Source organism: Mesocricetus auratus, unplaced genomic scaffold (genome assembly GCF_017639785.1).
Source record: "Mesocricetus auratus isolate SY011 unplaced genomic scaffold, BCM_Maur_2.0 Super-Scaffold_100011, whole genome shotgun sequence".
Lineage (NCBI taxonomy): Eukaryota > Metazoa > Chordata > Mammalia > Rodentia > Cricetidae > Mesocricetus > Mesocricetus auratus.
The window spans coordinates 83,960,004-83,973,338 of NW_024429195.1; the positions used below are offsets into that span (position 1 = coordinate 83,960,004).

Genomic DNA, 13,335 nt, shown 5'->3' on the forward strand with positions numbered 1-13,335 from the left:
GCAGAAGGATTACTGCCAAATTCTTTTTATGAGGCTACAATTACATTAGTAGCCAAACCACACAAAGACACAACCAAGATAGGGACTTACAGACCAATCTCCCTCATGAACATTGATGCAAAAATACTCAATAAAATACTGGCAAATCGAATCCAAGAACACATAAGAAAAATCATACACCATGATCAAGTAGGCTTCATCCCAGCAATGCAATGATGGTTCAACATATGAAAATCTATCAATGTAATCCACTATATAAACAACCTGAAAAAGAAAAACCACATGATCATCTTACTAGATGCTGAAAAAGCATTTGACAAAATTCAACACGCCTTCATGATAAAGGTCTTAGAGACATCAGGGATAACAGGAACACACCTAAACACAATAAAAGCTATATACAGCAAACCAACAGCCAGCATCAAACTAAATGGAGAGAAACTAAAGGTGATTCCTCTAAAATCAGGAACAAGATAAGGATGTCCACTTTCTCCATATCTCTTCAATATTGTATTTGAACTTCTATCTAGAGCAATAAGACTACAAAAAGAGATCAAGGGGACACAAATTGGAAAGGAAGAATTCAAACTTTCACTATTTGCAGATGATATGATAGTCTACATAAGTGACCCAAAGAATTCTACCAGGAAACTCCTACAGCTGATAAACACCTTCAGCCAAGTGGCAGGATACAAAATTAACTCAAAAAAATCAGTAGCCCTACTATATATAGACAATAAAGGGGATAAGAAACAAATTAGAGAAACATCACCTTTTACAACAGCCACAAACACCATAAAATATCTTGGGGTAACTCTAACCAAACAGGTGAAAGACCTGTATAACAAGAAATTTGAGTCTTTAAAGAAAGAAATTAAAGAAGATACCAGAAAATAGAAATATCTCCCATGCTCTTGGATAGGTAGGATCAACATAGTAAAAATGGCAATCTTACCAAAAGCAATCTACAGAGTTAATGCAATCCCTAACAAAATACCAGCACAATTTTTCACTGACCTCGAAAGGACAATTCTCAATTTTATATGGAAAAACAAAAGACCCAAGATAGCCAAGACAACCCTGTACAACAAAGGAACTTCCGGAGGTATCACCATCCCTGACTTCAAGCTCTATTACAGAGCTACAGTCCTGAAAAAAGCTTGGTATTGGCACAAAAGCAGACAGATAGACCAACGGAATCGACTTGAAGACCATGATATCAACCCACACACCTTTGAACACCTGATCTTTGACAAAGAAGCTAAAACTATACAACGGAAAAAAGAAAGCATCTTCAACAAATGGTGCTGGAGTAACCGGATGCTGGCATGTAAAAGACAGCAGATAGATCCATATCTATCACCATGCACAAAACTTAAGTTCAAATGGATCAAAGACTTCAACATCAATCCAGCCACACTGAATCTCTTAAAGGAAAAAGTGGGAAGTACCTTGAACGAACTGGTACAGGAGACAGCTTCCTGAACATAACACCAGTAGCACAGACACTGAGATCGACAATTAATAAATGAGACCTCCTGAAACTGAGGAGCTTCTGCAGGGCAAAGGACACAGCCAACAAAACAAAATTACAGCCCACAAGATATTCACAAACCCACATCTGACAGAGAGCTGATCTCCAAAATTTACAAAGAATTCAAGAGGCAAGTATCCAGAACACCAAAGGAACCAATTAAAAAATGGGGTACAGAACTAAATAGAGAATTCTCAATAGAGGAGTCCAAAATGGCCAAGGGACACTTGAGAAAGTGCTCAACATCTTTAGCCATTAGGGAAATGCAAATCAAAACAACTCTGAGATACCATCTCACTTCTGTCAAAATGGCTAAAATCAAAAACACTAATGACAGTTTATGCCGGAGAGGTTGTGGATAAAGGGGAACACTCCTCCACTGCTGGTGGGAGTGCCAACTTGTGCAGCCACTTTGGAGATCAGTATGGAGATTCCTCAGAAAAATGGAAATCAGCAATTCCACTCTTAGGCATATACCCAAAAGATGTACTCTCATACAAAAAGGACATCTGCTCAACTATGTTCATAGCAGCATTATTTGTAATAGTCAGAACCTGGAAAGAACCTAGATGCCCCTCAACTGAAGAGAGGATAGAGAAAATGTGGTACATTTACACAATAGAGTACTACTCAGCAGAAAAAAGAAATGGAATCTTGAAATTTGCAGGCAAATGGATGTCACTAGAAGAAACCATCCTGAGGTAACCCAGTCACAAAAAGACAATCATGGTATGTACTCTCTCATATATGGATTTTAGACATGGAGCAGGGCATTGCGAGCCCACAATCCTACCGCCAGAAAGTCTGGGGTGCAGGGAGGACCCTAAGAGAGATATGCATGGTAACCCAGAGAAGGGTTAGGGGATGCCATCTCCTAATTGGTTTGGGAGGGGAGAAGAGGAGGGCAGGAGATGGGAGAAAGAGGGGGAGAAAAGAGGAGGGGAGAGGAGGACATGGGAGAGCAGGAAGGTTGAGCCGGGCTTAGAATAGAGGAGAAAAGGTTGGGAGATACCATAAAAGGGGGAGCCAGTATAAGTTGGAGGAGAGATCTGGGACTAGTGAGATCTTCACAGATCTACAAGAAAGACACCAATTGGCATTAAGGATACCTTAAATGCCCTTCCATTATAATGAGAATGATGACTACCTTATATGCCATCCTAGAACTCTCATCCAGTTGCTGATAGAGACAGAGGCAGAAACCCACAGCTGTGAACCCAATTGATCTCCTGAAACCCAGTTGCAAAGAGGAGTGATGACCAAAGGAATCAAGATTGGGCTGGCAAAACCCACAGAGGCAGCTGACCTAAACAAGGGGGGAACACATGGACCCCAGACTGATGACAGAAGGGCCAGCATGGGACTGATCCATACTTCCCTCCCACCGAACCTGGATGACAGAGAGGAGGCCTTGGCAATCTGTGGGACCTTGGAGAGTAGAGCAGTATTTATTCCTGGCATACAGAGGGACTCTGGGAGCCCATACCACATGGAGGGATGCTCTCTTAGCCTGGACACATGGGGAAGAACCTGGGCCCTTCCTGAGATGGTGTGACAGACTCTGAAAATCCCTGGGGAGTGGAGGGGGGATAGAGTGGGGGTGAGGAGTTGGGAGGATTGGGGGGGGGGGGGAGGGAAGGGAGAGGGAACTGAAAGTGACATGTGTAAAAAGTTCAATAAAAAATAAGGAAAAAAAACTGTCTGAAGAAAAAATACCAAAGATGTAAGTTTCAAAAACAAAAAGCACAAAATACTGAAAACCAGAGTTAACTAAAATGATCACAAATTCATACATGCTAAAGGTATCATGAAGTCAAAAAAATAATTTAGGCTAGAAGAGGGTAGCTATAGCATGCATAACTGCTTAAAAGCAGAGCCTAAACACACAAAATGTCTCCTTGAAATTAAGTATGAAAACAAGACATTCCAAAGCAGAGGAAATAATACTGGTTAACAGATAAAGAGCTTAATCTCATTTGTCAAGTAGGAAATGCAAATAAGGACACAGAATATGTTACTCTAAGCCCCAGAGACAAAAACATAAAAGTTGGCCAAGAAGTCATAGCTGAAGAGCATCAGGGATTCATTGACAAGGCAATGCGCACACTTGGACAGCCTGACTCCATGAATATATCCTCCTGCTATAAATATTTAAATTGGAACCAGGAAATGTGAAGAGTAAGGTTGGGATAAAGAAAAGTAAATAAAGTTCTCGACTGGTAGACTGGCCAGGGCACTGTTTATATCCACAATTAACACTTATATCTATGGTATCCACAAATAATGGATAATACAGAAATAAAAATGCACTATGGTGATACACAACACTGTTGAATCTTATATTTTTGGTTGTGAGTCTAGCCTTTAATGGCTGAGCCATCTCTCCAGGCCTAAATCTTAAAAATAATACTGAGCAGAAAAGTTATAGGTGAATTGTATGTATTTATGAAGTTCAAAAATAAACAAAACTTATATTGTAGTAAAAAGGTTTACAATTTTGCCATCAGGGCTAGAGGCAAAGGAGTGTGCTATTCTTCCAGGGGAGCCGAGTCCCAGCACCCACAGCCAGCGCTCACAATCTCCTGGAACGCCAGCAGCTCCCGGGAGATCTACCACCTCTGGCCTCTGTGGGCATCTATCCTCATGTGCACACATCACACACATGCACATAATTAAAAATAATGAAAACAAAAACCATGCTGGTCTGTGGTGGCAAACACCTCCAGCACTCGGGAGGCAGAGACAGGTGGATTTGTGGTGATATTTTGTTAATGATCTAACAAATGAAGCATGCCTGAAGATCAGAGGGCAGAACTCAGCCACTAGTAAGTCACATACCTAAGCCACTAACTAGTTAGTCATAGAGGCCAGGCAGTGGTGGCCATATCTTTAATTCCAGCACTCAGGAGACAGAGGCAGATGGTCTCTGTGAGTTCAAGGTAAGCCAGGGCTATAAGAATTGAATCAGCCTAAAAGAGAAACAAAACTCATGCTTCTAGTGCCAGCACTAGGGAGGTAGAGACAGGAGTGACATGGCTGGACGGGGAGAGGAATGAGGTGGGAGGAGACAGGAGCTCAGTGCGGTCCCAGCGAGTTTGAGGAGCTGTGTAGTCAAGTCTGAGGTTCGGTGGACCCGCTCGCCCCTTAGGTCTGAGCATTGGTGGAGGTGAGAACTCTCTAGTGGCTGGCTACTTTGCTTTTCTGATCTTCAGCTTTAACCTTAATATCTGTCTCTGGGTTTTTATTATTTGTGCTACATGGATCTCTGTGAGTTCAAGCCAGTCTGGTCTACAGAGTGAGTTCCAGAACAGCTAGGACTACTATTACACGAGAAACCTTATCTTGAAAAACAAAAGCAAAACCAAAGAAAAAAACAAAAAAGCTTGAACACTGTAATGAATCAAGATGATAATAATAAATGCAAATATCTCTAATAGCAGAGAGAGAAATGAACAGGGAGGTAAACAGAGTGGCATTGGTGACCGTGTTAGTTGAGAAGTAGCTTTTAGCGTTCAATTTTATTTGTACCCTTTACAACATATACCGTGTGATATTTTTAATTTGTGTTAAGAATTACACTAAAGTAAATGCTATTAAACAACATGTTTCACATATTTGGCCATGGTGAGATGGCTGCGTGAGGAATTAGAAGAATGGATTTGGGGGCAGATATTTCAATCTGAGCAGAGTCTCACCACCTCTGAAGGCACTGGCAGAAACCCTGGAAGATATTCAGCAACGGCTACATTTCTTGTTTTTGAGGCTTTTCACCTAATAGTGAACTGTACTGTGAGATGGGTCTAAATGGGAAGCCCAAATGCAGAGACTCCCCTCTTGCCAATCGACCCAGGACTCCCTCCCCTCCCCTCTAGGTTTTATTGGATGAAGGACCAAAAAGAAGCAATCCCAGATAATAAACACAGGAAACTGGAAGAATTATCAGAAGGGAAAGAGCCACAGGAGAAATACATAAATAAACTTTGCCCCAACCTCTGGCGATTGCCTGAACTATCAGAAATTTATGAGGTGTGGAGCATGTGCCTCCAGGACCTAAAATATGGACAGGGCTTGCAACCATTCTGACCCCCAGGGCAGCATTAATGATAGTATGCATCTAGGCCTTAGAACACACTGTTTCTGTCCTGTCCATGAACACACGCACTCAGAGCACAAGGCAGTCTGGAGCCACCACCCTGAGAAGTCACAGGCTCTGGGCCTCGCCCTTAGCCCTCCTCTCAGTCATGCACTAGATGACCAATGGCGGCTTCCATCAGGCAAACAGCCCAGTTCCACCTGAATGTCTGACCCTGCTTAGGGCAAGCATGCGCTACAGCAGCAGCAGACAACCAAACACGAAGTTCACAGAGAGGAAACTAAGTAGCTATTACACTACAAGAGGGAGCTGGCATACTCCTTCAATAGTAGATAAAGTACTATTACAAACACCAATCTCTACTCATAATTATATCCACATTTCCCATGTAAGCTTTCCTTTTATTAACACAACAAAAAAAGCTCAACATATCAGTTTGTGATTTAAGTCAACTAGCAAAAGACATTTCAATTTTTCAGTTAAAGAGGAGTTCTGAGATTAACAGAAAACATTTCAGTTGAATATTCACCAAATCCCATACTGACTATATTCCAGAGTTTACAATGGGCAAGCAAATGTATGACTTGGAACGAAGAATTATTCAAAAGAACTAAGTTTCCTTAATATCGAAAGAGTTTTTCTAAGTTGGACCACTTTAAATGGCTTCCCCTCAGTTGGACACATCCACCTACTTTTCTACGAAACCCAAGTCTGTAGATCAGGAAGCCAGGATGTTGGACTTGAATTTATAAAAGTGTTGTAAAAAGAAAACTTCCCCTCCGAGAGCTTAATCCTTCCTCACAGTCAGACCCGCAGTCTTACTCTTCGGAAGAAAGACTGTGGGAGGGGAAGCAGGTGCAGAGGGGTCAGGGCTCCAGGAGAGGCTCCAGCCACTTCCTGTGGGCAGCACACAGACCCTGCACCAGCATCCTGAACAGAATCAAGGACCCTCAGCCAGACCACAGAGCCCAGGGCCCTCCTAATTAGTCCGTACACTTAGCTGCTTTTGTCTCAAATTATGAAAAAGTTTTTTTGGAGTCCAGCTGAATCTTTTGTGGCCTCCTGATTCAAACAGAAAAAATGTCCCTGGTGCAAAACACAAATGAATAGGAATGTATAGTCAACAAAACTGCTACAGGAATAAATTCCTCCTCTCCTAAAATTTCAGCTTTAGAGAACTAGTGCTGTCTAGTTACCAGAGCAATGAGAGGCTGCGAACTAAGCCCAACCACGATATCTGGGCTGGAAGTAAAATGATTCCAACGGTAGGATGCTGTGCTAACATGCAACACCTCTCACTCTTGTGTGCGGCCTTTCCTACTGTTGAAGACAGAAGCACCATTGAGCAAGTTATATTTAAGGGAAAAGTGCTGACAGCTCACCAGTTGATTTTCAATGAAAATGCTAAAAAAAATTAATAAAGAAGTTAAGCCGTTGAAATACAGTTTCACCAATTAGCTTAATGTCAGAGAATTCTAATTAGGCGCCTTGAGATTGCTATTTAGTGTTTAAGCCTTCAGAGTGCCAAATTCTCCTTTTCACACAAACTGGTTGCAAAATTAAAGACATTAGGCAGCCTTAATTACATTATCAGAACAGCTGGGATTAGGCAATCTCTGAAGTCAAGACGGCATTCTTTTGTCCCGGCATGGAAATCCTGGCTTTCCAGGGTGCTGGGTTTCGGTGCCATTCCATATCTCACCCATACAAAGCAAGCTGCATTAGAAACAAAAAATTTGCAGACAAAGAAGAGAGTAACGTGCAGCAAATAATGAACACATTACCGAAAAAGAAAAGGTAAGTGCAAAGATTAAGCCTGAAATCAGTAGGTTTTGCTAACACCTACTGGCAGCTGGCCTGGCAACTCTCTGGTGACAGTCAGACTGAGGGAAAGCTCACTAGGCCAGTGGAGACAACTCTGTTATCTAAAGCTAAAGCTCGTTTGCACTACCTCATCCTACGGGTGGGAACTAGCAGCTATTGTTTTAGACATTCTTGACAACACAATACCTTTTATGTGCTTACATTGTTCATTAAGCTATGTTTTCTTGCATGTGGGAGTCCTCTTTTTAATTCCAATTTCCTAAGCAACAGGATATCCTCTTTGGCCTCCTCCTTATTCCCTTCTGTATTCCTCTAAACACCCCCTACCTTTTTTTAAGGACTCACTTAAGAGCTTGATAATTTTTAATTGAAAAGTGGCGAAAATGAAGATTAGTAGTAGGAATACTATAAATCCTTGCAGAGTGAGTGGTCATCTGAATGTGGTAAAAAAACAAACCCCTGCAGAATAGGCCTGCCTCAACCTTAACCACACAGCTTCCCCACATTCCAGATCCCAACGCTTCACCAGCCTAAACACTGTTCCAATTTCCAAATTCTCGTTTTCAATCTTAGCTGTGGGGCTAGGCAGATGGTTTCATGGGTAAAGGCATTTGCTGCCAAGCCTGCTCAATTCCAGCACCCACATAGGAGTGGGAGAGAACCATTCCTCAAGTTGTCCTCTGATCCCCACTATGCACACACCAACTCACCCTCACATCCCCACCCCGAAAGTAATAAAAGTTCATTTTAGTTGTGGGACATCCCTTATCTGGATCATTGCTATAGCCTTCTGGCCAGCCCATTCTTGGCTTGATCATCTTCAAGTGTCCTTTCCCATCTAAAATCCAGCTCATGTCACCCCTTGATTAAAACTGCACAGTGGTTTTCCACTCCATGCAAAATGAAATCCAAACTCATAAGCCGTGGACTCTAGAAACCTCACCTCTGCCTAGTTACTCACTCACATGTGGTTTCAGAACTTGACTAGGGCTGGAGAGAGGATTCAGAGGTTAAGAGAGTCCTGCTCCTGCAGAAGACAGAGTTCCAGTGCCAGCCCCCATGCCCATGGTTCTAGCTCAAGGAGATATGATGATGCCTTGAGCCTCCTTGGGAGCCTGATCTCATGCACACTTGCACACCCTTGCACACACACGCTCACAAAAACGTGTCTGATCTCATGCACACTTGCACACCTTACACACACTCTCACAAACATGTGTCTGATCTCATGCACATTTGCACACCCTTACACACACGTGTCTGATCTCATGCACACTTGCACACCCTTACACACACTCTCTCACAAACACGTGTCTGATCTCATGCACACTTGCACACCCTCTCTCTCTCTCTCTCTCTCTCTCTCTCTCTCTCTCTCTCTTTCTCAAACCTCTGCCTATCTTCCTCCTGTATACTTCCTAGGCACCGGTACCTAGGAACAAGCCTGGAACATAGAGGTATCTAAGAAACATTTGTTAATTGAAATTAAATTGTTAATTATGATAACTGTTAATATCACTTAAAGTCACATTTCTCTTCCAACATTACAGGGTTGGAATGAGAGAAAACGTCTCAACAAAAAACTAAACACAGGTAACACACTACAGGGCTATTTAAAGAACATAGACTTCCCATGGTAAAAATAAATTAATTAATTAATTAATTAATTTAAAAAACCTAAGTCATATGCAAAAGTCATACTTCAAAACTACATACAGTTTCTATTAGATTTGTATGAATTCATATCTAAAGTGACTAAAAAACTTATCAAAGAAAATAAAATTCTTCATGAAGATAATTAAAGTACCTGTCCTGCCAATTCCAGTCGCTTGTTACCATAATAGTCCCTGTCATCGACTTTATTATCTCCTTGGGCCAGAATCACCCTGCGCACCATCACTGCGGTGTAGATACACTTCGCTCGGAAATTGAATTCCTTTACCTATAATTGAGAAATCAGAGAAACATTCTAAGATGGTGAACACTAAATCAAGGTGCCTCGTGCAGAGAATTGTTACTGCATTCAAATAAGAAAGCAATGAATTATTGTAATTCTCCCCATTTTGAGAGATTCGGCTAGTCTATAAGCTCTCTGAGAGGTGTTCGGACTCTCCATCTCTGCACTCACTGTCTAAGGCAGTTTCCCTTCAAAGGTGACTATGGTAACCGCTTTGCTTCCTATGTCCTCCATGCCACTCAGTCACTGCCCACGGTGGACTAGCCTGTGATGAGTCTGACTGAGATACGGCAGACGAGGTCTCTCCGGCCACTAAGCACACTGCACGTGCACTGTCTTGAGTCCTGAGGCATCAGACAGCAGGCAAGTCTAGGACACAGTGGGAAAGCAGTGCATTTGTCTGGGAGTGAGGAAGCCTTGGTAGACACCCAACCCAGTGAAGCCATCACATGACTCCAGTCTCGGCTGTATTGGTAACTTCATGACAGGTCCAAGACAAGAAACCCTCTCCAGCTCTGGGTTAAGACTAGTGAAACAAGGCCAATGAGTGATACAACTGTTTTGTTCAGCACCGAGGTTTGAATCTCCTTGTTATGCAGTGGTAATAAATAATTTATATTCTTAGGTACTATTTACAGAACTCTGTGTTCCATTTTATTTCCTTGGCCTTACTGTTGGGTAATTTGTGTTGATCATCTAACTTCTGGCTGCTTAATAATCAATAATTGTTTGGCTTATCTATGAGAAAAAGATTTTATTAATCACATTTTAAATTTTCACATACACAAATACTAGTGGACTTGCAGGTAGAAGTGAACGTGAGCATTCATAGCAGCCATCCCTACTACAGTCAGGGTTCTCCAATGCATTTTACCCACCTCCCTTTTTAACTATTATATGCATGAAAACCAACACTAGAGCGAACGGAAATTATTTCATTCTGAACACATTTTCCCAGGACATGTCCACAATCACGTGGAAAGTGAGAACCCTGTACTCTAACGACTGTACATGACTTGTAGACTTCCAGTAGCAGTTCAGACATTCCTTGGGGGCTGCTAACATGAATTACCTGGAATGGGTAAGAAGCTCTAAAATGAGCATGGAACGCTAGAACAGAGCTGTCAACAGAACCCAGAAACTTCTGAGTAACACCCCTCTTAACAGGTTTTCCAATCTGTGTATGTCACAGGCACCCAGAAGACTTCCTAAGATACATATGGCTAGGTTGAGGCTCGCTCTGGAGTATCTGACTCAGCAGATCTAGGAAGAGTTTCACTATTCCTAGCAAACTCCTGGGTGTTAGCATGACAGTGCTCTTGAGCCTGGATCTTGGAGAACAACAAACAATATTGCTTTATCTTGGTAATACCTCATGCTCCTTAATTGTCCTCAAAGTTTTAACTGATGTAAAAAGAAAAAAAACTGTCTTAAACTACTTGAAAACTCTTTAAGTCTTTTCCTAATTCATCTACTCTTTACTAAAATATGTATAGCCAAAATTTAAGAACAGTAGTTCAATCTCTTTGAAAAGAGCAAAGGAATTATGCTTTATGACCCAAAGTTAGCAAGGGTCTGCAAAGCCAGCATGGTCAACAAGGCTCTTTCTGCCATTACAGTCTAAGGTAAGCCAGGCTCCTAATGTACCATCTTGGAGAGCTGGGAAGCAGAGCTTTCTGTGTAGGCTGTACCCTTAAATCATCACAAGAGAATCGGGGGAAGTGGTGCTACTTTATAACCTAAGTTCAGAAAACTTCAAATTAGTGCAAGGAAAACCAAGAGTTCAAAACCAGGGTCTGAACGATCATACCTCTAGCTCCAAAGGTCTTCCTGCTCCCATTATACACTTTCATTGTTTTGAATTTTAAACTCTTTTCAATCATCCAAAAGAGTCTAAAACTCAGTGCATACATAGCGTCAATAATAAGAATTTTATAATTCTCCAAATTAGATCACAGACAGGCAGAAGCCACAGAGCAGTGCAGCCATGTATTATTTGCTCAAAGTGTTTAAAGTAAGAAAACCAAACCTGAAGACCTCTACAAGACCAGTCTCCATCCATAGATTCCTTGAAGGTACAGTTTGTAACCCTGGAATTATATCATCCATGATGGAACACTTGGAGCACTGATTTAGCAAAAGGGGCACACAGACTCACTGAGGGAGAGGATGGCTCTTGGAAATAACCCACACACCACTATGGCAAACCTATAATGATAAGTTAACAGAAAACAAACACGACCCACTTCAAGGCCAACAGGCAGGCTCTAGCTTCTGTCTGTACACTCACCAGTCAGCTGATAGAGCAAACCACCCAGCTATGGATGAGAGTCTTCCCTATAAGTGAGGGAAGCTGGAAACTCTGGAATTCAGGTTATAGGGCTAACCTCAGCCAATGAACATTTAAAAAAATGATACAGCCAACACTGACTACCAATACTGCTGATAATGGAAGCTAAGTCCCAACAGGGCAGTACAGTCCTTTAGAATTAGCTCTAGGGGATACACCTGAAACAGCATAAACCATATTCCAGAGCCTTGGGAGGAATTCAGGAATCTTGCCACCATCATTCCTAGCTGGCGATTACTCACGGGTACATGGGTCAGAATGGTTGAAGCCAGGAGTTCTCTTGCTTCTTCTATTTTTGTTTTCTTTGGTCCACCTCCCCACATTCTCTGTCTTCTTACTTTATTCCCTATATATTTTAATGCCTGTAAGAAAACAAAGTAGTGTTTGAATTGCATCACTGCTGATACGCTGCTACAGGCAAAGGCGGCAGGGATCCTGGGTACACAGATTGCTGCATTGGGAACAAAGATTCAACATCATGAATCAATAACAAAACACTACAGCACACTGCTTACCTAATATATTGGTTCCCTTTTGATTTTTAAATTGTCTTATTTCTATAAAATAGACACATAGTTATTTACAGGAAATTGACAAACCATAGAGAAAAAAATGTGTTTGTATGCACCTATAAGGCAGCCATGAATTCTTCAGAGTATCACTGTGGTATTCCCTCACACACACAAGAAAATGAAGCCATGTTAAGATCTCCACACTAATATCTAGAGTAAACAAAACCCAAATAAATGCAGGATGAAATGAACTAAAAGACTTGATAACATGATTTACAGCTTAAATTCATTCTAAATTAACCAATTAATTCATAATAAATAATTTTATTCCCAACAGGGTTTAAAAAATTCAAAATTGGCTGATTTTAAAGTTCTAGGTTGGGGCTGGAGAGATGGCTCAGAGGTTAAGAGCACTGGCTAGTCTTCTAGAGGTCCTGAGTTCCATTCCCAGCAACCACATGGTGGCTCACAACCATCTATAATGAGATCCCATACCCTCTTCCACAATTTACATGGATATGCAAAGATCTGGATACCTGAAACAATCATGGCTTTAACTATAAAACTACAGTAGCCAGGCACTGATACCACATGCCTTCAATCACAACCGTTGGGAGGCAAAGGCAGGTGGATCTCTGTGAACTCAAGGCCACCCTGGTCTACATAGTGAGTTCAGGGTCAGTCAGGGCTACATAGAGAGACCCTGTCTTCAAAACAAACAAACAGAACCTCAGAAATGAAAATAACGTAACACTGGCATGGAGAGAAAGACGAAACAAATCACAGGTCCCAAACACCTTACACTGACAGGTCGATGGACTCTTGACAAGTACCCAAACAAGCCAACTAGAAAGAAACTGCTCTTTGAATAGCTGTGGTAAAACACAACTCAGCACCCAAACATGAACTAGGAGCCTGGGCCTCCATTATCACACCAAAAGGAAAAACTAATCTCAGCTAAGACTTTAGACCTGCCAGGTGATGGTGCACATGGCTTTAGTGCCAGTACTAGGGAAACAGAGGCAGGAGGATCTCCGAGTTTGAGGCTAGTCTGGTCTACAAAGT

At 41.8% G+C, this 13,335-nt stretch overlaps 1 protein-coding gene across 3 annotated transcripts in view; it reads right to left on the bottom strand.

Moving 5' to 3' along the window:
• Positions 1 to 13,335, bottom strand: part of Polr3b (RNA polymerase III subunit B) — a 114,720-nt gene that overhangs the window by 69,214 nt on the left and 32,171 nt on the right. For all 3 annotated transcript variants that reach the window (XM_013123368.3, XM_005083788.4, XM_040755196.1), the window contains exons 11-12: positions 12,001 to 12,120; positions 9,259 to 9,393 (exon numbers count right to left, since the gene is read on the bottom strand). In XM_013123368.3, coding sequence (XP_012978822.1) covers positions 9,259 to 9,393; positions 12,001 to 12,120 — 255 coding nt within the window. The remainder of the gene's footprint in view (positions 1 to 9,258; positions 9,394 to 12,000; positions 12,121 to 13,335) is intronic.